Below are 25,992 nucleotides of genomic sequence, written 5' to 3'. Positions count from 1 at the left end.
CGCCAACAACCGGTGTCATTCACAAAACTCAGATTCTTCTTTCTTTTGTTTATGAGTAAAGTGCCCCAGAAAGACCAACATGGGATTCATAAAATATGTAAAACCCCCATGTTTTGTGCATACCCTCAGGTGTAGGGCTGCACAATTAATCGAATTTTAATCGTGATCACGATTTTGGCTGCCACGATTAAATGAGCCTGATCGTCGGCGATATTTACATTTAAAATGCGGGCTCTGCTGCGTATCTAATCAAGCACTTTCTCAGCCAGTAGTCAGCCAACCACCAAGGGGCGAACGCACGGTTAAGGCTTCATTAAGCTGCCTAAATAACAAGCGAGCGCACCCTGCAGCGGCAGCCTCAAGTTACTCGGTGGACTGATGAGTCACGTCGGGAGAAGAAGGTACGGCAGTTCCTGCAACAAGTTCCCCGTCAGAGAGGCTCCTCAGGGCCTGCTCACATAGGGCCATTTGCTCCGTATCGTACTAAAACAAAAATGCCCCTCTCCCCAGTCCGCGGCTGGCCTGCACTCACATTACCTAAAGCCCAAGCGTCATCATCATGTCTTCCTTTTAACTAAAAGAGGTTTTTGTTTCTTTTAAATTAGACATAGGTTAAGGGATGTTTATTTACCTTGACAGTTTCGGAGGTAACTTCCTCCTTCAGAAAGCGTCCAACTGACAGCCGGAGCGGCATGTCAGCTGGCTGCTACATTCAACCGGGTGGCCGCGCACACCGTGCGATACTGCGGCCGGTCCACCTGGTGCCGGACGTTGCTGCGGCCGGCACCGCGCCCACCCGGTCAGGTCTGCTGGATCTGACAGGTGTGCGGCGCACACAGACTGCCATATATACTTTTCATTATAAATCAACTTTTGTTTTTACGCGGCTGCAGCAGCACAACGGACAGACACAGATAACATGGTTGATTATTGATTGCGCAACGCGGCCATTCGCCGGTAATCGTGCTGCGCGCATTAAACGATTTTGCGGAGGCATGGAAGGGCGCAAGGGAGTAATTTTGTCTAGAGCGCCAACACAGGTAAAGCCGGCACTGCTTTCCCTAACATGTTGAATAATCGTGATGAATAATCGTGATTACAATATTGATCAAAATAATCGTGATTATCATTTTGGCCATAATCGTGCAGCCCTACTCAGGTGTATCTAATGATGAATGCCAGTCAGTTGTAAATTGGACACGTGGGCCTGTTGATGCTAATCAGACACCCTGGCAACCTAATACAATGACTGACTTAAGGCTCTTGTGCAAATAGAGAGCACTAATGGAAAAGTGGAGCACCCATGCTAAGGAGACTCAAGACCGAAAACTCTGAAATAGAAGTGTTGTTGTCGGGAGAGAATGAAAAAAGAAATAAAGTTTTTAAAAGTGTAGGCAGTGGAGTGACAGCAACTGAGGGGAAAAAAAGTATGGCAAGAAAATACTGATGCTGTCAGTGTTGTGACATCAGAGACATGCATCTCTGGTGTGCTTCTGTTTGTATATTGTGATGTACACTCTGTGACATTAATTAAGAAAAAAAAAAAAAAAAAAACGCAACCCTACTACCAAAGTAAAGTTTTTACTTAAAGTTACAGTACACATTTTTTTGCATATAAATAAACATGTTGCATTTAAACGAATGCCAAACAAGTTAAAACAATCAATACAGCCTGTCGCCCACCAATAAAACACATTTTATCTACATTTTGCATCATTCCCAACACTGCAATCAATCACAGAACTTAACAATTTCTACCAGAAATATATGACTCTCAGAGATTTTCTTTTCTTTCTTCTCCTGATTTTCTTTGAACATGATGATAGAAAGGCAACCTGGAATTGTACTTTTAAAGCTGCATTTAATTTACTGCCCGAATAGGGAGACAGATCATACTGAAATGGGAAGCACCTTAAGGCAGTATCTTAACAAATGGGCCCAGCAGGTCATCTGCCTACAGAGAGGGCATGGAGTCACCAAAAGTTGAAAAGGAGCTTCCTCTAACTAACGTGTATTTTGTAATAAAATTTCATTTTTGAGACATTAGTGTCAATTTAAAAAAAAAAAAAAGCGTGCTGGTGACACTAGAATGAAGGTCACAAAAATTGGCAGGTTTCATGCTCTAGGCAACATGAATGTTGTCACAACATTTCATGACAATCCACCAAATAGTTTTTGAGATATGCTCGATCTCAAAAAGATCTGCTTCCCAGCAGGGCAAAGAGTGTATAACCTGAAGTAGGTTCACTTTATTAGCTACAAAAAAGGCAGGGCTGTGTTAAAAAGACCGAGGGAATAATAGAGGAGACTGCACTGTCACATGTTCAGTCATGGGCAGAGTTTGACACCTATTTAATTCAAGCAACATCTCCGTCAGACCTCTGGCTACATAATGATGTGTTCTGTCCATCCTCCGGGCCTGCAGCGCACCTGTCACACCGGTGGTACACTCTGTGGTGGAGTGTGTATGTGCATGGTGGTAATTATTAGATCGCTCCTAAGGGGTGTGAGGTCTGGTCAGGGCACAGCCTCTGTCATTTAGAGGTAACCCAGTTGGCTTTGATACCCTGATCCATTTTACCTCCTTTTGGATTCACACACACACACAGCGGTGCTCTGCAGAACCAATGAGCCCTTCTTTTATCCTGAGTAAGGAAAAACACATTTAAGTGGGAGATGCGTGTTCCTACGATAAAATGTATCCTCTTAGTCGATATCATATACCTATCTCAATATATTTCAGATTTTAAGTGAAATCTGAAGAATCCAAAAGGCCTGGACTTTTCAGGGCTAATACTGATTATAAGGAAACTGATTGAACTGATAGCTGATACCAGCAGTTAATTACAGTGCATGGAAAAAACTCAACAAACAAACAAAATTAAATGATGCTCAACTACATTTTAATGAATACGTTTTTAATAAAATAGCTCAAATATACAGCATTTAATGTGTATCAACTTTTTCAGTGTGATGAGATTTCCCCACAGGCATTAATCTAGGTACATGAGGGAGCAGATCTGTCTCATGAGAGGATTGTTTTTAGAAACTCAGTCCAAGCACCTTATAGGATTATACAGAGAACGATGAATACTGGAGCCAATAATCAGGCCCAATATCAATTCTGTCTCCAATATGGAGTGTAGTTTTTTGTGAGTTGAATAAGGAAAGACTGTTGGAGATGATGCTTTAATGTGCACGTTCAGTCTGTTATTTTGATGATTTTTGACAGGCCAGAAATTAGCAATCTAGAAATCTCTTTTACTCTGTTCTGCTGCTGAAAAAGGAAGTTTTACATGTTTTAGTGCCAGCTTAATGATGCCATCTAGCACGTGTGGCCGATGGATGGTTGATATGCCAGCCAGTGACCAATCTGTCTCCAGCCAGTCCTGGTGGCCAGGAGAGGGAGAGGAAACAGCACCTGCACCCGTGGAGGGACAGACTGGAGAAATACTGTCATTAGTCTAAAGTGCACTACGAGCCATTCATCGGTCTCAGATATCTACACAACACTCCCTCCCTCGTCAAGGCTGCCTCAATAAGCACATATGTCTTTGTTGCTGCCTGCTCATAGGTCTTAAATTAATTACTCTGATCGATGAGCTAAACATGTTTTTTCCAATTAAATAGAATTGCCTCTGGCTATGAATCTTTTCAGACAAGATCAGTGGCTGTTTGAGGTTTACAAATGCATTGATACCCATTTTATTGTTGACATGAGGCTTGTGAATACTGAAAGTGCTTTTGCATAAAGAATAAAACTTTGCATTGAATTGGTTAATTGTTTATTTTGATTATGTAACATAAATAATAAAAAACAAACAAAATTAACAAATACTCTATCTCAGTATAAATTAAGGGAAAAGGCATAAACAGGAAATTATAATGGTAAAGAAATCATGTTCAAAGTGGGGCTGGAAGTCAAATTTATCCTACCTGTTTTTCACAATATATAATTACCTAAGCAGCCTGAAGTTATTTACTGCTGTATGCTTTAACGTACCCATTCAGCATGTATATCATTATTAAATTATTAAAGCATATCCACGTTATTGGAAACCAAGCCCTGACATAATCTTATAGACACCAGGCACATCGGAATTTTACATTTTATTCATTTCATTTTTGTTTTCAGTACTTTCTCTTAAGTTGGTTTAGTACTTAGTGTAATTTCCAAATCGAGATTACATTCTAAGTAGAAACCTCTCCAGTTTATCTGCACTCACACATGCTTCCAAACAAACACATGTTGATGATCACACCGGTTTGGACTGTGTGAAGGAAACACATTAAGATAAAGAGATGATGAATGTGGAAATGTTTGTGACAGCATTGTGCTGGATTTCCATTCCAGTCTAAAAGATATACAGCATGTGCTTTCCCAAGTGTGCCCTGTTGATTAAAACAGGCGGCACTGGCAAAGTATTGGTTTGTGCAGCTCGCTTGCAGGGATGCAAGAATTGAGTATCGATCTGAGATATGTAACAGGAGGAAGGACTTTTGTCAATTCAGAGACTCCTCTCTGTCCCTCATAAAAACAGGAATAAAACTAGTTGGCATTATTTCATGGTGTCAATATCACATGGAAATAGGGACACAATCTCCATCTCACACAGAGCCTTGAAAAAACAGATTTTTAAGATTTATCTTTTCATGTAGAAGCTCACTCACTTCTATGTGGAAATCACTTAGCAGTAGGTATAGTGATTTTGAAAGACTTTCAAACTGTATCAGATTTCTACAGTAATGACAGGTCCTTATAATTACCAGGTTTCCTGACAGTGGAACCCATGCTTGAGGCCCTAACCCTAACCCTAACCCTATGACTTCTGCAATGCAGAAAACACAGACAGAATCGTGGAATTTGATAATGAAAATGGAATCAACTCTAAAATGTGAAATATTGCAGAATTCGCCAAAATGCAGATGCAATTTGTAAAAAACAGGGTTTTCCTACTATTATTGTTTTTTTTTTGTTTTTTTTTTAACAGCGCCTAAGCCAAATGAATAGGAAATAAACTATATTGAGAGTCTCTGCAATGTTTTGGTGTCATTTTTGTGCACACTGTTGCAGCAGCTTTTGTCCTCTGACTGTTGTCTGTGTTTGTGTTTCACCGAGGGCGGGCTCAGCCCCTCTTCCACACACAGTCATGTCAAAGATGTCCTCTGAGATGGCTAAAGTCATCCAGAAAATTGAGGACTTCAACACTAACAGCTAAATTTAGTGCAGAGCAATATCCAAACAACTGCTGTGAGTCGAGACAGCAACTATTCTGTAAGTTTCGCCAACATATATTCGACATGACACATAAAGGTATGTGCCATGACCACCTTCAATCAAAATCTCACATTAGAAACCAAGAGAGGCAGTATGCTAGAGAGAAGGGCTCATCACTTCAGCATAATTGTTCAAGCATTTTCTTTTTAAAAAAAATAGTGCAATATTGCATTACAAATTCATTAATATTCATAAAGTTTTGGATTTTTTAAAAAATATATTGATATATTTTTATTCATCCACCCCTTGATTCACCCCTTGTCATTCTCCGATGACAAAATGTGCTTAAAGTGTAAAACCCAGCATTCTGAAAAATTAAAATGGAAAACATGGAATCTGGAAAAAAAAAGAAGAGGTAGGCTATTTCACAGGGCCTTACACGCCGTGGGACTCACGGCCTTGAGAGCAGATTATTAACTTCAGCTCCCTCTGACGGGACACTGACTGCATTTAATGGTGTACTTTTGTACTCCTACTTGCGCTCTTAGTTTGTTTTTGGTTCATGGCTTTGTTTTAAATATTTTTGATATTTATGCAGGCACACACAAAAAACAAATGTATGTGCACATGCACGCGCACACACACGCATATAGCAAACATCACAGCAGATGCAGAATAGAATATAATGTTGACAGAGCTTCAGGCAGGTCAACTTGAACAATCGCATTTCCCCATGTGGTTCTCTGTAAACAGTGCCATAAAAAATAATGTGATCAAAATATCCACCCCCAGTCACTGTTTCACAACAAAAAAAGAACATATGTCTGAACTTGTGGGTCTAACACAATTGTGTTGAGAGAGTGTATTGCTCAAGTGCCTTGCTACTGGGAAAGCAGCTCGATCCCTGATACGAGAGAAGATGGCCATTGTTGAAGCATGGACATTGTTTTCAGCATTTGAGGCTGATACATTGATTTGTACAGCACACTGTTGCATATTGTTATTAACAGTGCTGAGATATGGAAAGTGATTTTTTTGGGGGGGGTGGGGGGTGGGAGGGGGGATATGAATGAAGTTGAAATCATATCATATAACATGCCATTTGGTGATTGCACCTAAAGAGCATTATGCTCCCATGAGTTACTGCATTTTCTTATGGATGGCCCATGTGGGAATTAAATCTCTAATCTTGGCACTCCAATGCCAAGCTGTACCAGCTCAGCACAGGAACACAGATGATTTGTTCTATTTATGATTTAGTATTAACTACATTTTTGGAGACGTAAACATGGAGACCATGTCAGAGGCCTAACTTGGACACATTTACTCTGAAAAATAAAGGCAGACATACACAGAGGCCAGAGCAGTGTTTGTACTGTGCTAATGTTTGACTGTAGAAGTGAGTTCAACACAAACACAGACAGATGTGAGCAATGTAGTGCTAATAAGCAGATCTCAAAGTCCTCATCTGCTGTTACATGACTGGCGCCTTCTGCCCCTGAGTAAAGAGATGTGGTCCATTACATGGGCCGTGCTAATCCTGCCATCAGCGCTGTTCATAAGCATTCTAATCCACATGCTCTGATGGGCCTGCCAAAGGCTTTTTCACCTCACTACTGCTCACTAAGCGCACAGGCTGGAGCTGCTCAGTGCTCATGGGACATATTACCACTGTAAAAATGAAAAATAGAGCCCTCATGTCAACCGCACTACTCCCATTTGCATTTGTTATTTGCCAGTTATCAGCTGTGTGACGTTTGGAGCCATTATGCTCTTGATCATATATGAAACCTCTATTAAACGCCTTTGAGACAGATCACACAATAGGTCAGGTAGTCAAGCATCACCAGTCATAGTAAATTACCACATTAAAAAACAAAATATCTATTATAATAACATAAACATAAATATAATAAGAAAATATCAAAATTATTTATACACACACACACACAATTTATCTTTCCTGTCTTGTGGAACCCAGGATGGATGGATGAGCATCCATCAGAATTGTACATGTAACAAACTCCCAAAAAAATGTTTTCCAAAAACAATGATGCAAATAGCCAGACTACAGCCCTCAGGGTTCAAGAATTCAGTTGGGAACTATATCCCGTCAAAGAAGACTGGCAAACTGTAGATACAGAAAGATATCTTTTCACATGCACATTTCACGGTTTGAGCAATCACTTAACAACCATCCAGGCCTATTGTATTGGGGTGTGAACTGGAAACCTTGCCATATCACACAAAACTATATTGATGCGCAGATGGAACTTGAAAAATATTTTTTTGTATGTCCATATTTTGGGTGAACTGTTTTTTTAACAATGGACAAATAGTGAATACATTTCCCTTTCACCCCTATGAGTGGTGGGTGCATCCTTAGTCTTGAGTCCCCTACCAGAGACGTGGGACTTTTAGGACTCAGTTCAGTGTCTCACCTGTTTCAAGCACTGCACTCTTCTAGAAAGGGATCTCAGTTGTTCTTTGTGGAATCTGATGGAGCCATTCTCCCAGTTGGTGTCGTGAGTGCTCCTATCATTACTCCTATCATTACTGGGACCACTTTTGCTTCCACTTTTCCACATCTTCACCAGTTCCCCTTTTAGTCTCTGGCACTTCATCTTCTCATATTCCCTCTTCTTCGGCCCTGCTATTTTCTGCCCCTTGTCTGTTACTACAGTGTCCAGTTGGTTGGCCTGTCCTTGTTTATCTGTCTGGACCTGGTAGCTCCATAGGATCTCACCTTTGTCACTCTCAAGCAGTCTTCTTACTGGACTTTGGTGGGTCTAAATGATACTGATGTTCCTGTGCACAATCCTTGCAACCTGGTTGTGTCACACAGCGTACGCTAGGGGTGGAACAATAAATAAGCCAATAATGCAGTATATCGTGATAGTTCCTCTTGTGAGACATTATCGATATTTTGTGCACAGATAGCACATTTGAGTTCCTATGAGGTGTATTGGTTGTATTTTGCCCTTGGGACTCTGATATGGACAGATGACCCATCACTATCACCAGGTTTTTGAGAAGGTCTGCCAAGCCAAAAAAAAAAGCAACTGCTTGCATAATTACACCGTACATCTCAGTGGGATTTCAACTGTAAGATGGACTCTACCCTGTAGCACTTTGCATATATGGAATGTGGAATAAATGGATGGTTCTCTGGCTGAATGTTTAAGCCCTGAAATAGAACAGTATATCAACCAGAAACATTGCTCACCCATTCCCATGCCTCAAGTAATGCAGGGCACCAGAAAATGGAAATGTATTGACACTGAAAGAAAAACACCATAGGACAGAGGTCACCCAGAAGCAGAAATCCATTTGTGATGCAAGAGGCAGCATTTAGTCCTTGTTTGACTATATTAAAAGAAAATATCACTCATCCAGGGATGGTGATGAGTTTTGTTGTTTACACAGTAATTGTATGTCAAGTTGATGTAGCTAAATGGCGAACCTAGATTAATTTACTTGCAGATAAGGGATAATGCTGGTGTCATTTATAATTTTAACCTGTTTACTACAGTCTAACTCTGTTTTAGTTTTCAGTCAGTCATTTTCGAAATGCTTTTTGTGTGTAATTTGAATATTTACTCATTTTTCATCTCTTCATTTTTATCCCTGAAACTCTGATTTTCCCTTCAATTTATCTTTAAGTAGCTTCATAGATAGAATATTGACTATCCATATTGTGCATCAGTGTCACTTACATATTTTTCTGTCTGCTGTTTGCAACTCTTCACTCAAGCTACATCACACTTATAGTGAGTGAAATACCCAAGATGTCGTTGCTTGCAGCATTACATGGAACAGACAATATCTAGCTGTGTTGTGCGTCATTTTATACACATCTCACACACATCAAGTCAGCAGGACTTGTTTGGTATCTTTGGAAACCTTGAGATCTCCACTAGAATTTAAAATAAAGTTGTGTGTTTGAACAAAGATGCATGACAAAGATTGAAATCAGCAGCTGACCTGTTAAACAAATGTGACCCTAGTAAGAGGATATAGATGTGGCAAAGTGCATGAAGTGACATGTTTTTGAGAGATGACTTCCTAGTGGGGACTTCCATTTCTCCCTGTAGGAGTATCAGTCACATGATTGACAGTAAGGAGAATGTAATGTAATACATGCTGCAATATGAAAACACTTAACTTGGGCACAATTAAATAATAATAAAAACAGAAAACCTTTTACAAAACCAAATAATGTAATGGGCTATCTAGCCTGTCAATTTCCAAGGATGTGGTAGTTGTTTTTCATACTGTGTAAGAATGAAAGGCAGCGAATGGCTTTTTCTGATGCTAGAAAATGGATTGCAGGATCAATTGGAAGCTCTGATATCTCCAGCTTTGCTGACTGCATGCAGACACCATCAGGAATACTGTGGCAGAGAGGGGCAACCTACACAACTGATGCAAATTTAAAATAAAACACCGGGGGGGGGGGGGGGGGGGGGGGGGGGGGGGTCATATGGTCCCATGCTGCATTTAAATATGGAGACAACATTCAAGAGAAGGTTTGCTTTGGTACACCTCAAGGTAGGAACATCACAAGAATCGACACTTAGATCTCAAGTGCATACCAGCAGTTTTTAAAAGATACTGATTTTTAGTGTCTGCATTATTGACTTAATTGCTCTTGTTCTGGTATTTTGTTGGGCTACTTTGTTTTCTCTGTGAAGGCTACATGCCAACGTGCTTGTAACTCAAGTGTTCTCATTCAAACATAGCCAACACTTTTTTAAATACATGAAACACCAAGTTACTGTTAACTTGGGTATGCAAAGGTTTTAAATGAAGACGTTGGTAGTGATTTTTCTGTGGTATTCTGTGGTATTGAATCAGGTATGTATTGACAATCATGGAATTTTACTGATATTGTCATCATCCACCAAAATTTTGGCATCATGACATTATTTGTTTAGCCCCTTTCAACAAATATCATACCATTGTTATGCAGATGATAGACAGATCTATTTCTCTGCCAAACCCATTAACCTGAAAAACAGAAGTTATTATAATTGGTCCTGATAACCTTGCCACCTCTGTTCAGTTTATTGGCCCACTTCACTCTAATATTAAACCAACTGCTGAGAATCTTGTATCACCTTTGACCAGGATGTGTTTTTTGACCTCGATGTTACTGAGCTTGTCCAGTCCTGCTTTCTTCAACTAAGAAACATTGCAAAGATGAGAAATATTTTGTCTTCTACAGACCTTGAACTCCTAATTCACACTTTGATTTCCCCCATCTAGATTAGTTTAATTCCCTCCATACATGCCTCAGTAAAGCCATTTTGAATCATTTACAGTTAATTCAGAACGCCACTGCCAGATCTAGAACTAGAACTAGCTGTAGGTCTCACATTACCCATTTTCTTGCTTCCTTCCATTGGCTCCCCATAAAATTCAGAATAAACTATAAGCTTCTATTGAATATATTACACGACCATTACATGATCTTGCCCCCAGTTTCATCTCTAGTCTCCTTATTCCTCATACCACTTCTCGACCACTCGGATCCTCAAATCTCGGCCTCTCTATCCCCCACTCCAAATGCAAAACAACAAATGACAATCGATATATCTTATCTGTCTGTGCTCTTTTATGTATATTTTTATGTATTTGTTTTTCTGTGCATTTGTTTATATTTTTCGCATGTGTGAAGCACTTTGTAACTGTGTGTTTTAAAAAGTGCTGTATAAATAAAGAATCCTTTAATTAACTACTTACCTATAAGCCAAATTCAAGGTCACTTAATTTAATCCCTGTGGTCTGAGCTGCATTGTCATCAATCATCATTTTAACAAAAACTCATACCCTAAATCCCAGACCTCCTTCTTCCTCTTGTTTCGTAGAACATGAGTGATGCCATGGCCGTGCTGCACAAGCTGCAGACAGGTCTGGATGTGAATGTGAAGTTCACAGGCGTTCGAGTCTTTGAGTACACCCCAGAATGCATTGTGTTTGATCTGCTAGACATCCCGCTCTACCACGGCTGGCTGGTTGACCCCCAGGTGAGACTGACCTTCCTCCCCACTGCTCTCCCCGTCTCTCTCACTCTCTCCTCATCTCGACTTGTTTTCTTATCCTCCCACCTCTCCCTTCACACCTCTCCCCTAGTCTTGACTATTGTGATATTCTGTGTGCCACCTCGTGTTATTTGCCAAGGCTACACAATGGTAATAACTTAAGTATTGACACCCTTTCACAAACTGAAGCTCGGTGCAGAGTATTTATTCTCTGTTGTGAATGTTATCAAATGCTATTGTAACATGTAGCCTGCTCTTCCATATATAGTAAAATAGTACAAAAAGCTGCTGAATGCTTTTTCCCTCTTTTTTTTTTTTTTTTTTTTTTTTCAAATCTTTCTTTTCAGATGCATGACATTGTCAAGGCAGTGGGCAACTGCAGCTACAACCAGCTGGTAGAGAAGATAATATCCTGCAAACAGTCAGACAACAGTGAGCTGGCAGGGGAAGGTGAGTGCATTAGTGCAGCATTACTTCCTCTCCACTCCCTCTGTTATGTCCTTTCCTATTCCCATCTTCCTCCTTTTCTTTTATCTGTGCTGCTATAGTTATGGGTTAGTTTTATCCATTTTCAAAAATGTGATATTTCATTTCCGTCTCCTAGCTGTTCTGTAGGACAGTAGTGGTGTTATCTTCCTCTCATTCTTACTGAGAGCTGGATACTGGCCGGAGGCTCCAAATGCTAACTGTTAGCCTCCTGCCATTGAGATGGACTTCCACCCAGCTAACATTCCTAAAAATAACTGTAGTAATCCACTCAAAAAAGGTTTAACATCACTTTAAAAGTGTTGCTTTTTGAAAGTAAAACACATATGATCACTAAATGCACACGGGTGACAGTTTTGCTCAAATTACTGTTTGAACATGTATTTTTTCTGGTATCAGCATCTGAAAAGATCCAGTAACTTCTGGACTTCCTGTATCACTCCACCAGAACAGGCTTTTCTATCATTTCTTTTCACATTGAACACATGTACGCATGTTGGAGGACAAACACAACAACTTTCTCTGGAGTACTAAAGGATAGCTGTTAAGTCATGTTGTGGCTAGCTTCTTCTTTTCCTCCACTTCCCTCACACCCGTTTCACCTTTCAGGCACCTGCCAGCCACCGCTGAAACTGGGGACCAAAACAGAGAGCGTAGACCGCACAACAAAATAGTTCTACTGTTGATGATTTTATTAAGAATGTTGTGTTTATTTTTGAGAACGTTAGCGGGCGGGCAGGAGGCTAACAGTTAGCCTCCATCCAGCATCCAGCTCTCAGTAACAATGAGAGGCAGATAACACCACTACTGTCCTACATAACAGCTAGCGGGGGAAGTGAAATGTTATCACATTTTTCAAAATGGGTGAACTCTCCCTTTAGAACTCATATTTCACTGTGCTGTTTTTTTCTGTTTGTGCCCCTGCAGAAGTGTAAAATTAAAAAAAAAAAAAAAATCAGCAGATCAAACAGGTCTTCAGACACTTTTCTTCCTAATTAGTGCACCTGCCTCTGAACTGGGCTAAAACAGACTAACATTTTGACAGTGTCCTCTTTCTCCCGATCTTATACATTGCAGTACAGTATCAAATTCTGCATTGTTTACATATAACTGTATAAGTGTAACTTTGCAGAGCAACAATGAGGTTTTATTGCATAAGTTGTGTATCCATTACATGGGGCGTGTATATACCTACGTGTTTTGCATAAAAACCACTGACCCGGGCCAAATAAAGCCAAGTGCATCTGGTTACTCAACACATAAGCTGCTCCCACAGCTCATAGTAGCCCTACCAGCTGTTTGTTTCTCCTCCTCTGTAAATATTATCTCATCCAACATCATGCTTAATTAGTTGTCATCTAGGGAGCTGCCAGTTGTATGCATCAAATCCTCCGCCTTAGCCAGCGATACCTTGTGTTCACCCCTAGCTGTTAGACAGTGTGTCTTGTACTGTGATTAACTCGATAGTGAGATTGTTGTTTTCTCTCCTTGCTTGAGAGGCAATTTCGTGGCATGCAGTGCCTAGATATTGATGTGAAGACTGGATTAAAGCAGTTTGATGCTTGCTGGACACTAGTTGTCCATCATTGTTTTAAGAGATTAAATATAGGACTTGGCATTACTTTTAAATGAAGGAATATTGAATATTTCCTTGCTGAAATATTATGATATTTGATATTATTGTGATCCAACAATTTTAAAAATCTGTTTATTTTATTCTGAATTTTTCTGAAATCACCTACATGAAATGTATGTACATGAATTACACATAAATCAAAAAATATGATTAAAAAAGTTCCACATTGTTGGAGCGCTCCAGTGAGCTCAATCCCTTTCTCTGCCCTGTGTCTCTGTTTTTCAAAGAATCATATTGTGGAAAATATCACATATGGCCACAAGTATCGCATTAATCATTATTATCAGTATCAGCCCAAGCCTACTGTTTCCCATAATGTAACTCTTGAAAACTGTATTCGCCATATTCATGTTTTATTTGGCTTTATCGTGAAGTATTTTCACCATAAAGAACAGATACCTGTGACTGTTGTCTTGTCAGTCGCAGCCTTTGCTTCTTCATCTCCACTTGTTTGTTTTCCACACTGATGTTTTCTGGTGTTTCACTCCAAGACGAATGTCACTTTTCCTCACTAATGTTGCTCACCATCTGCCCGTCTGTTAATGTTGGACCGACTATAATGACTGTGGCTTCCAGTCGGCAGCAATCAGAATTTTCAAATAGCCGCTGTAGACACCACAGCAGGGTTTCCAACGTGCCTTCCAAGCAGTGACCTGGATGCACAAAAGAGGAAAGACTTTTTTCTTTTTTTTTCTTTTCTTTTTTTTTTGAAATCTAGGTCACTAGTTGATTGTAGTGTGGGCGATATATCCAGTGGTCGAGGGCAGGTAAGTGATGATAGGGTGATGAAATTGTTGTCATCCAAAAGATTTTGAAGTGGTAAACCAAACGTACCAAATGAAAGCAGAGGGAGGACGCAGGTGATCTTATGTTGTTCAGATGGCCAGATGCTGGATGCTGCTAGGGATGAATGGACTTTATATTTCGACATGATACTCACCAAAGAACACTGATGTGGAAGTCATGCTCAATCCCTACTTTTGAAATGTGGCTTGAAATGTGAGCATAGTAACTGAGCCTGACCCAAACCCGACAGGCATTGTTTTTTGGTGTCCAAGCCCGACCCGAGCCCGAGATTTTGCTTGTCCTCCATCGCTAGGTTGCATTTACTCCCTGAAATAGCCGACCCGAACCCGAGCATAATTTCTAAATTTTTCTCCAAGCCCAGCCCAACCCATCGGGTCCCAACAGGCTCGGGTCAGGTATCCACACGCTACTTCATACCTTCTAAGCATCTCTGTAATTATGTAATTTTTTTCTTTTCCTTTTTTTCTGTTAATAGATATGCATGTTCGTGCATGTCTAATTCTATACAGTAATATACAATTTTGTGTTGCAGCCTTCAAATATCCCAACCCCCTATATTTATTTTCCTCTCACTCTTCTCTCTGTGCTGCTGGCAGGCATTGTGGCGGAGCAGTTTCTGAGCAGCACAGCCACTCAGCTGACATACCATGGCTTATGTGAGCTCACATCCACTGTACAGGAGGGAGAGCTCTGTGTCTTCTTCAGGAATAACCACTTCAGCACCATGATCAAGTACAAGGTAAAAGCACAGTGTTCTGACTACACTAAAAGCACTCCTTACTGTTCACATGTATGAATGAAGGCAGTGAGAACAACTCACTCTGTGGAGTTTGCTCTGGAACTTAAATAGGTCAGGGTTTGTTCTCGCCTGTTCCTCCAGTGAAGGGTGAGGGTCGTGAAGCCCTGTACAATAAAGATCATTTCTGTATTTTGCATTTAATATTTAGATGGTTATTTTGCCGCACTTGAGCCAGATGAGTGGCTCAAGTGGATTGCCATGTCTGCTTCTAAAAGTAGGTTTAGCCCCTAAAACTATGGAGTGATTTTTGCTTCTTTATTATGCAATCAGACAGAAAAGGTTTGCAATCAAAATTAGATTTGAGAACAAAACTATTGATGCTGAAAGCCAGAAATAAATATGTGATTAAAATGCAAATCAAAACCTTTTGTTTTTGCTTTGCATTTTTGCTCAGTTTTGCTTGCTGTTGAGCAGAATGCTGCAAGATGTAAGACACGCCTCTATTGGCCAGTCTCTATCAGAATGACTGCTTGGCAATATCCACATTTATAATGTAATAGAATTACTGCCACCTTCTGGATAAGAGTGTGGATCAGAATGGCTACTATACTGTTTCATTGTAACTGTTGCCAAGCTGTCACTCTGATTGAGACTGGCCAGTAGAGACGTGTCTTACATCTTTCAGCATAGGTCTCACCCACCAGATTCAGCTCAACAGCAAACAAAACTTTTGTATTTGCAAACAAAACGTTTGGATTTGCAAGCAAAAGTTTTTGATTCATTTACTCACAATGAAACATTTTTTCATTGCTGTGTCAACAGTTTTGCGCTTAAATCTATTTTTTGATTGAAAACCAATTTGTTGTGATTGTATAATAAAGAAACAAAAATAATTTCATATAAAACTAGTGCCTTCTCTTTCACTTATGAAGTAAGCACTACAAACCGAATTCATGAAACTCCTTGCTGTACACTACCCAGTAAGAATGTTGTTGTAAAATAACATATTTAGAGTTCATTTTCACATAAACAGCAAAGCCCTTGATTGACATTTGATCCAAATAACACACTGTTCCAAGATGTCTAAAAATTACATCCATTAACAACGACAGTAAAGTTGCTACTAGTCAGTGTTAGCAGCTGAATAATGTCTTGCCCCTATTGAAACTCCTTCTTTATGTTTCTCTTCTCTCTCATCAAAATTGCCCACTCTCCAGTCTCTTATCCTGAGAGTGTTCACTACACAGTGTTCCCACATCATGCTTTTAAAACTGTTCAAATGTAACAGCTATGCAACCCAAGCCGAGTCACGGTGATCTTGTATGGAGTCCCATTGAGCAGCTACAGGTCTGCAGCTCCTGCCCAGGGCTGCCTTGCCACATCACTGCAGCTGGGACAGACCTTTCCTGTTATCTACAGGAGGGGAAGTGGAGCCTGCGTAGATTCGTTCTCAACAGTGCAGTATGCTTGCCAATGTAAGCAAAGCTGTGTGTAACACCTGTACCCCTTAGATAAAGGAAAAGGAGTACCCAAGTCCCCTGAAATCAGCCAGCTGCCATCATTAACAATCCTGTAAACACCCTCATGATAAACGACCAGACAGAGAAAAGACCCAGACTGGTATTAACGGTAAAAACCAAACCGTTAAACCAAACCGTGAGAGTTTGCTTGTTGTTTGACCCTGATAAGATGTGTAATGTATTTGGTGTGTGTGTGTGTTTCCAAGGGCCAGCTGTATCTCTTGGTTACAGACCAAGGCTTCCTGACGGAGGAGAAGGTGGTGTGGGAGAGCCTCCACAACGTAGATGGAGACGGCAATTTCTGTGATTCGGAGTTCAGGTTGCGGCCTCCGTCTGATCCAGAGACCGTGTACCGTGGACAGCAGGACCAGATCGACCAGGTCTGATCACTGCTGAAGGCAAGGCTGGCAGATCCAGCATTCACCCTGTAGAAATCATATAACAACTACAAGCCGCAGTCCCATTCAGTTTTTAAAGCCAGCTGGCATTTCAACCATCAAGGGACGTCAAAAATGGTGCCACAAGAGGCATTTGTCCATCTTTCACTTTTATCATTTCACACTTCACACAACTCTGCTGGTTTCACACACCCAGCACTCCAAACGGATGCAGGGTACGCGAGGCAGCTATCATGCACAGGTGAACAGGTAGTTAAAAGCAAGTATATCTCCGTCTTTACTCTCGCAGTGGCATGTTTTCTCCCATACTCCTACTGTTGCTTCTATGAAATGACCCATCGCTGGATTTGGCCAAAAAATTGTCTTCAGTGCATGGTCATACAAAACAAATACAGTCACCCCTTCTAATTGTTACATAATTTCTGTAGTTGATCCAGCCTGAATCACTTTGGTATGTCATGCCAGGAGAGAATAAAACACTAGCAGTACTGCACAGATTCTCACAGCCCTGATTTTACTTTCCTCAGGCTTCCTGCTGTTCAGTTTGTTTGTTTGTGTTGGTTTTTTTTTTTTGTTTTTTTTGTGTTTTTTTTTTTTTGTTCTTGTAGTTATTTTGCAAAAGAGATATAAACACAGGGGAAAGGGAAGAGATGAAGTAAAAACTGTGTGGGAGAGACGCAAGAACACCACAAATGACATGAAAGCCCAAGAAGGAGACTGACACAAAGTCATCAAAATGCATAAATAATGACAGAGGGGAAATAAAATGAATTTGAGAGTGGCCGTCTGCACTTCTCTGCTTCAACTGCCCACCATCCCAGACTGACAAAACAGAAAGGGAAAGTTCTTCAATAATAGATGTGTAAAAGCTCCCCTTACCAGCATATTAGATAGGCTCACACACACTCACACACACAAAACAGCCCCTTGCTCAGACACTTGAAAGCCTGTAAAGCACATGGCAGGGATACATGGCGCCCCCCTCTGTTCTCTTCCACGCTCAGCTGTACCACCCTGGTTCTCTTCAGTGGCCTCTTTAATAATGCATGGGCTTTTGGTCTCCTTGGCATTTTACTGGTTTCACAGTTACAGCTTATTGGTTGGCCAGTTTGGGCTAATCACAGGCCTGGCCGACACTTTGTCTGCCTTGTTCGTGTGCACACCCACACTCACAGAAGAATATGGGGGACATCCCTTCTCAATTTCCTTAGTCTCTCTTATCAACAAGATCGCGTTATCATGGAAATCAATTCAGACTATTTTCAATTTTCCACATGCATAATCAATTTGATTAGATTAGATGCAACTTTAATGTGCTTGTGGGGAAAGTGGGGCGTCACAGCAATGAAGAATATCATGCGGGAAAGAACAGAACAAACAGAACGTGTTGAAGATAACACAACGAATAATTATGGCAAAAAAGAATGTGGAAGATAACACAACAAAGCTGACACTGAAGAGAAAACACACATGGCTGAGTAAAGGGGATGTCTTCCTCTGTGACACAAATGAGTGAGTAACAGAGCTACTGCAGCTGTGGTTGTATCTTTATTAATACTTTGAAACCTGAACAAATTCACTTAATTGTTTTCTTTTTTTTTTTTTTTTTTTTTTCAAAAATGACCACACAGTAACATAGACAAAAAGAAAAGAAAAGAAAAGAAAATTACCACCAAACTGTCAGAAAATTACCAAAAAATTGTGGAAAAGAAATTAGCCAGATAATAACTTACAAGTCATTACAAGAAAAATACCTTAAACTGATCAGAATATTGTCAAAAAATATTGTCTAAAAAAGATGAGGAAATTAGCAAAAACTTTGTTCAGTAAGTACCAGAAAATTATGTTAGTAATCATTATATTTCTATATTTACATTTACAAGAAAACTACCTTAAAATTATTCTTGAAAAACATACAAGAAAAAATACCAAAAATGTTTTTAAAAATGGAATAATAATAATAATAGTAACAACAACAACAACAACAACATGAATAAATGCAAATAAAAATAATGAAAAAAACATCAAGAAGAACAAAAACCACAACAGGCTCTACGGGTTTCAAAGGGTTTAAATCTGTGAGTGTTCAGATGTGTGCTGGTATTTGTTAAAGGCAGACAAAGATTTCATGTGTTACATATGTAACAGGCGTCACATTGACAGATGTGCTCTGAAAGCAGCCCAAAAAGCCAACTCTCTCTCTGTGTTTGTGCATGTGTGTTTGTAGGATTATCTGATGGCGCTGTCGCTGCAGCAGGAGCAGCAGAGCCAGGACCTGCAGTGGGAGCAACTCCCCGAGGGCATCAGTGACCTAGAGCTGGCTAAAAAGCTTCAGGAGGAGGAGGATCGGCGTGCCTCTCAGTACTACCAGGAGCAGGAGCAAGAGCAGGCTGCCGCCGCCGCAGCAGCAGCAGCAGCACAGGCGCAGGTGAGGAAGGAGGGAAGGAACACTGAAAACAAATGTAGCCATTTCCTGTAACTTTAGATAGAGGATGTCAGCCTTTGGAATCAAATAGAAGATGTTGAAGGAGGAAGAGTTAAATCTGAGCAATTAAAGAGGAACAAAGAGGTCCTGTGGGTCCTTAAAATGTTTTAAATTCAATTTTATAAAGATTAGGCCTTAAAAGTCCTTTGTCTAAATGTGAAACAAACATAAATATTTCATGTTATTTCAGTTATACTTCTGTTCATTTTGTCAATATCGATTAAGTCACCATTTCTGAAGATATAAAACTCTAAACCTACTTAAGTTAATGCTGGCTTTATAGTTCCCTGCTACATTTACTGTTGGGAAGATGAACCTGCCTCACTTTATACTTACCTGTCATGCTTGTGCATCTGTAGAAGGAGTTAAAAAAAAAAATTACATTACTACTCCATTTACTTCCTTGTCCCAGGTTCTGTTGGAAAAAGTCATGGTTAGATTATGTCATACCAGCTTACTTTTAAACCTAAAGGAAACACCAATATTAAAATTTCTTAGAATCATCTACTTAATAACCATCCATGTTGGCACATAAGTCTACTTCCTTTTTTTTCGGCTTAATTTCCAGACATTGTTTTGGACATTGTTAGGGCATTTTTAACAGCGTTTGTACTTGAATTTGTAATTTGGGGATGTCAACAAACCACTCTAGTGGACATTTTTTATGGAGAAATATTTTCAAAAATATACCTACTTTTTTATATTTACCTGCAATGCTTGTGGGATTTGTCCAAAAATTCCCAAGGCAAGGCACAGAGCACAACCCCTAAAAATAATAATAACAACAATAATAATACTTTTATGGATTATGTTTATTTAGTACCCCCTTAGTACACCACCCCGCTTCAGACAGATGTCCAGTACACACTGATGAGGGGAGACAAGAGTATTTCAAATCTTAAGATTAAAATATAAAACAGAATAGTTTCACAAGCCCCGCCCCCTCCCCTTATTGCCTCTTTCTCCTTGGGCCTGTTTGTGCAGCAGGGTCAGCAGGAGCCTGCAGGGGGGGAGGAGGCAGACAGAGGAGGGATGGGAGCAGCTGGAGCAGCAGCCGGGCCCGGGACAGGAGCAGCAGCCGGAGCCACACCCAGCCCAGGGAAACAGTCCTCGTCTGGGGAACGCAAACCCAAGAAAGAATCGAAGGATAAAGACAAATGTGTGATTTTGTAACATATAGCGCGAGTGTGAGCGTGTGTGTGAGTGTGTGTGTGTGTGTGTGTGTGTGTGTGTGTGTGAGAGAGAGAGAGAGAGAGTGAGCATGTGTTTTGTGCATTTGCTTATCTGTGAGAAAGGGGACAGCATTTGTTTCTCCATGGATTTGACACACAACGCACAGCCCCCACTTGACGACAAAGACAGGGAAAAGTAAAGAAAGGGAAGGAGATAGCGAGAAGAGACGCGACAAGACTGACAGAGGATTTGCCGTTCCCAAACCACTGGTGCCTGCTATCCTCTATCCTCAGCGGAACCTGGACATCAGAGGAAGGGACTCTATGACAACCACCCCTTATCTTTCGTAGAGCTGGCCAAACTTTGTTACAAGTCGCACAGTGCACTATATTTGTGATGTGGGGTCAAGTTTATTCGGGGTGGTATATTTTATAGCAAAAAGACAAAATCTAAACGAAACAAAATGTCACCCTCTCGCCGTATTTTTTCCAAGAAAACCATTGTCATTCATTTTTCATCATTGCAGTTTATAAGCTATTTTTTGTATCAATATTTACAAAACATATATGGATGAATCCCCCCTTTTTTTTGGTTTATTTTAGTTTATGAAGATGTTTGAAAGACGGAGATGCATAGCTCATCTTCAAATTTGTGAAATTAGTGCTTAGTTGGTGGGGCTTGTTCAGGCCTTTTTGATTTGAGTTTTGGCCATACTGTTTTATAGAGAAGAGGTAACAAGAACATCATCGTGTGAAATATTTACACCTCTCGAAATGATGCCAAGATACTCATTTTATTTATGTGTCTGTGTGGACGACAGCTTTTGGGAAAGGTTTTATTTTTGTGTAAATTGAAAGGGATTTTTCTCATAAAATTGCTTGTTAGAAATTAATGTAACAATATTTGTGTCCCCTTCCAAACACTATGTACCCAAATCATGTGTATTTCAAAAGGGTTACCAATGCCAGATAGCTGCCAGTTACTGTAGCTACATACTAATCCTCATTGCCCTTTTCAGATTTGCCTTACCGGAGTATGGCAGTGTTGTATTCTGCTCTGTTTGAATGTGAATGTATGTTTGTTTTCATGTGTATGTATATACACATATGCTATGTATATGGTATAATCGTGTATGTCCCATGGCTGAGCACCACTGATTTAAGAAGTTAAATTTGGAAGTAGCCAAATATTTTAAATTATATTTGTTATGCTACACACATGGGGCATTTAATGTTACACGCCACAATCTTAATGCCATTGATATTGTTCACATGAACTACTTTCTGCACAGTCACACTGACAGTCTTAACAGGACTACGTGGCTGATCTTAAAGGAATACTCCAATGTTTGGGGCAAAATCCCCCTTTTCCAACTTACTCAGACCAAGACGAGTTGTTCAGTTCAATTTTCACCTCTGTACATCCAGTGGTTCGGTTCCTGTGGGTAGCATTTCATGTTAGCTTAGCATAAAAACTTGAAGTCTATGGGAGTCATTAGCCTAGCTCAGTGAGCTGAGACTCCTTTTAGGAGAAGTCAGTTTGTGGTGGATCTACCTATACCTTCAGCAGTATGAGGGCCACTGTGATAGACGGAAGGATAAATGTGTTCAGCAGTTACAGTTCCACCATCTAACTTCTCCTAAAACTACTTTTTTTTTTTTTAATTCCATGTATTTTAAACGCACGATACATTGTGTAAATTAGACAGCTTCAGAGTTTCTGTAAGGTTTATTTTTTCACTTTAAGAGAGCCACGCTAATGACTCATACAGACTTTAAGTCTTTATGCTAAGCTGTCACAAAATGCTATCCATAGGAACTGAACCAGTGGACGTACAGATGTAAAAATGGTAGCGAATATCTTGTCTCAGTCTGGGTAAGTCGGAAAATGGCCAAAATGTTCGAGCATTCATTTAACTGACTGACTTCGGGTCTGAGTGAGAAAGAACTGGCTTCTGGTGCCTGGGTTCAGTTTTCCAGAAGCATCTTAGTTTTTACAGGTACAGTGAAAGTAAGATGATCATAGCACTAAGACGCTTATGGGAAACAGTTTTGATTGTTCCCAGTTTAAAGGCTATGGCAGTATCCCAAACAAACAGTCTGAGAGGCCGACCGCCTCTTCAGTCTCTGAAGAGGTGGAGAAACGCTAGTGTGGCCTTCTCCATTGGATCCTGGGTCATTGGACTTCCTACTGTGACTAGGTTTTTATGAGGGATGCCACGCAAGTCAAGAATTCACATACATTATTCCTCTGGTCTAGGAAAGTTGAATTTATATCTGTGGATTTGTACAAGTCTCTTCCAAGGCCTAAATCCTAGCCTTTAATCTGGGACAGTATGACTTGAATCCGTTCCAATTACAACAATGGAAAACTGACTTGCTTGAGCTGGAGACACAAATGTGCTTCAACATCTTCTCATCAGTGATGAGAAGATGTTCCCTTCATGCCCGCAAATTTTCATCTGCTAAACCTCAGTCACCTTTTCTAACCGGATCACTGAGCTGCACATCAGTGTAACATCTCAAATTCAGGGAGGGACAAAAACTCATCAGCCATTTATGGAAAACGGGGTATCATATTCAAAGGACATCGTTAAATTGACCTGTCCTTGGGCATAGGAATGACATTGTGAATACTGAAATTCTGTAGAACGACCCACCGAACATGCAGACAGATTCATCACGTGCACATTTACCTAATGCACACTTCCAATGGAGTTAGTCAGTAGTTTGTGCCATTGTCTTATCATGGGACTGCCTCCTGAGAAACTTTTCTATCTATACATTCCAGTCGGATGCCTTGACTCAAGCCTTTTGTTACTTGTCAGATCAAGCAAGACAGTTGGACTAGGATTTCCTCGCAGCACTTGTTGTTAAGCCGTGTCCGTTTTTGTCTGGTAATTTTTTTTTTTCCTGTTCAGCAAGAACAAGCCTGACGTTGCGAGAACTGTTTCCTACCTAGCGGGAAGGTAATCTCATGGGGGGGCAGCGGGCTACCTTGGCGAAGCCTTTTTTGAAGACCGGAGTTCAATCTCCCCGTTTATGGCCATTGCAAAGGCTGTACTTTGTATATAAAACGCCTTACAACATTTCAACATATTTTATAGGACAAAAAGGAAACAGGCGTATTACAGAATGAGACAATCCATGCATTTTAACACACATCAGAAATAGTCTCAGGCCTTTTCTGAAGGGACATATCCTCGCGTATCTTTTTCAAATGGTGTGCTTTGTATTGGCAGTACGTTGGCCTGTGGTCTCTCGGGTCAAACACAGCCACACGTATGTATGTGTGTGTATGTATGCACACTAGTATACATGCGCAACAGATTATAGGCCAACTTTATAGTTTGATGAAATCGGTGCATAGTTTTGGAAGTCAAAGAAATATTTTGACCCTTTAAAGGACTCGACACTATAATATTTAAGATCTTCATTGATTTCCACACTAAAGGACAATGAATTAAGCTGCTTGTGTTCACTTGGACTACCTGAAAAACAAAGTAACTTGGACAGGGTTAACGAACACTATGTTAAGTATGTACAATTTATGTGGTATGCTTTGTCCTTTACACTAATGATGACTACCACAGTAGTTAGGTCAAAGAGGGGAAATGGTCTACAATACATGGTTTTAGTCGCTGGTCTTTCTTAGACTTTTTACCAATTCTCTTCATGCAGCTTCCTTTTAAAAAAAAAAATAATAAAAAAATACACATTTAGACAAAGATAGCAAGAGTGGAACCGTGGATTTGACGCTCAAAAATAGTGTGCAGCAGCGACGAGAGGGGGTTAGACTTTCTGTCAGCATTCTCTGACAGTCTGCTGCAATGTGCTATTTTTTGTCCCATCTTTTCTTGACAAAATTCAAATTAGGGTATCATTGGGATGCAAAGTCCCCAAGTTTTACCTCCTTCATGTCTCAGCCCATCAAGTGAACATACTGATGAAACATTCCAGACGAGGTGTAAAGGTGGAGCCTCAATGAGGGTAGTTTCATTCATTTGAGAGTTGTATGTTGGGGTTTCTGTGGGTAAAAAGGTGAAGAGTGGGGAGTGACGCATGCCACATTTTTTGTTTTGTTTTGTTTCTTTTCACATTTACTACTGTGCATTTGCTTGCTATTTGTTTATTACTAGAATTTGATATTTTCTTTGTTACCGTGTTTCAGTTTCACCCCTGTCCCTAAGATTTAATTGACGAGAAGGATATTGTGTGTTCAATGTCTCAAGTGATTACTTGTATGCCTTGTAAAAGTGATCGTGGGGTAAATGCTGTAAAATTAGTATTTTGACAAGGTGGTCTTTGAACATGTAGTCATTGTAATTGGTTTTGCACTGTTACATTGATATGCACTAAGAGAAAAGAAACATACCTCATTTTATACAGACAAGAAAATTGTGCAAGAGTGCTATTGTTCTTTGGGTACCTTTTAAAAAAAAAAAAAATGAATAATGGCCAAAAGAATTATCTTGACTTGGTAGCCGCTGCTCTCAAGCCAGTTGAATAAAACATGAATTTGTAAAAGTATGAAAGGGCTTTTCAACTGTTTTGGCGTAAAGTTAAGGAGTGTATTTCTTGAAAAGGTATATGACCATTTCAATAGAACTTTGCTGCAGTTTGATATATTCAGGTTAGCGGTGCACCTGTACCAGGCAGCAGGCGGTAAATACAACGGCCTGAGTGCCAGCACACACTACGCTGATGATGCTGAGATATTTATTGTTAATTACGTTTCGAAAAATAGACGGGTGTCATCTGATAACTTACGTATTTAAGGTATAATTCGACGATATCGTTTTTCTGCACGATTTCAAAATTAAATCTGTAGATTGGACAAAACTGCAATTCAGAAAATGGCTTACATGGTATTCAGTCAGCAAAAAAAAAAAAATGGTATAAGTGCACCCCTAATTCAGGTAGCTATTTTTTCCTGGTCCAGTCAAAGTCCATTTAATTGCATAGCTTTCCACAAGTGTGTTGTGATACGCCCATACTTTAACAAAAAGGGGGAAAGGCTGTTTTCTAAGGCTTGAGTGCTGTTATCTGTGTAGTGAGGAGGTGGATGTTCATTCTTGTTGTGTGAGACATGCACATCCAGACTGCTGAACAATCTCAAGTTTTCTCGAACGCAATATCAACTCCCGGGTGTTATCTTGTGGTGCATGTATAGTGCTGAATGAAACGTAAAGGCAAAAGTAAAATCTCATTAGTTACCCCGAGAAAAATCGTTTTTGTTGTACGGCCCATTATGCTTATATTTCACCTCTACGAAAATACAAGCAAGAGGAACCTGTTTAGTTGTGAATATGGGAGGATAAATCTTTTGTGTTGGTTTAAATGTTCATCTATTTACATAAATGACCAAATAATGTATGTAGCCTTTCACAGTACAGTCGCAAAATGTATATGGTGATATATATAACAAAATGCCTTATAGACGAGGGACATTCAACCTGATTAGAAGTACCATGCAGGACAATAAAA

At 40.0% G+C, this 25,992-nt stretch overlaps 1 protein-coding gene across 3 annotated transcripts in view; it reads left to right on the top strand.

Annotated features, from left to right (window-relative positions):
* Positions 1 to 25,992, top strand: part of mindy2 (MINDY lysine 48 deubiquitinase 2) — a 32,390-nt gene that overhangs the window by 5,559 nt on the left and 839 nt on the right. Inside the window, exons 4-9 of one of the 3 annotated variants that reach the window (XM_030048313.1) lie at positions 11,089 to 11,247; positions 11,610 to 11,712; positions 14,788 to 14,930; positions 16,657 to 16,830; positions 19,076 to 19,276; positions 20,318 to 20,445. In XM_030048313.1, the coding sequence (XP_029904173.1) occupies positions 11,089 to 11,247; positions 11,610 to 11,712; positions 14,788 to 14,930; positions 16,657 to 16,830; positions 19,076 to 19,276; positions 20,318 to 20,445 (908 nt within the window). Of the gene's footprint in view, positions 1 to 11,088; positions 11,248 to 11,609; positions 11,713 to 14,787; positions 14,931 to 16,656; positions 16,831 to 19,075; positions 19,277 to 20,317; positions 24,234 to 25,992 lie in introns of those variants that run through there. The other 2 variants (XM_030048311.1, XM_030048312.1) reach the window with 2 other exon arrangements.

Source organism: Myripristis murdjan, chromosome 3 (genome assembly GCF_902150065.1).
Source record: "Myripristis murdjan chromosome 3, fMyrMur1.1, whole genome shotgun sequence".
In the NCBI taxonomy this organism is placed as follows: Eukaryota; Metazoa; Chordata; class Actinopteri; order Holocentriformes; family Holocentridae; genus Myripristis; species Myripristis murdjan.
Note: the sequence above shows the minus strand (reverse complement) of the source record. Positions and strands in the feature narration are given on the sequence as shown.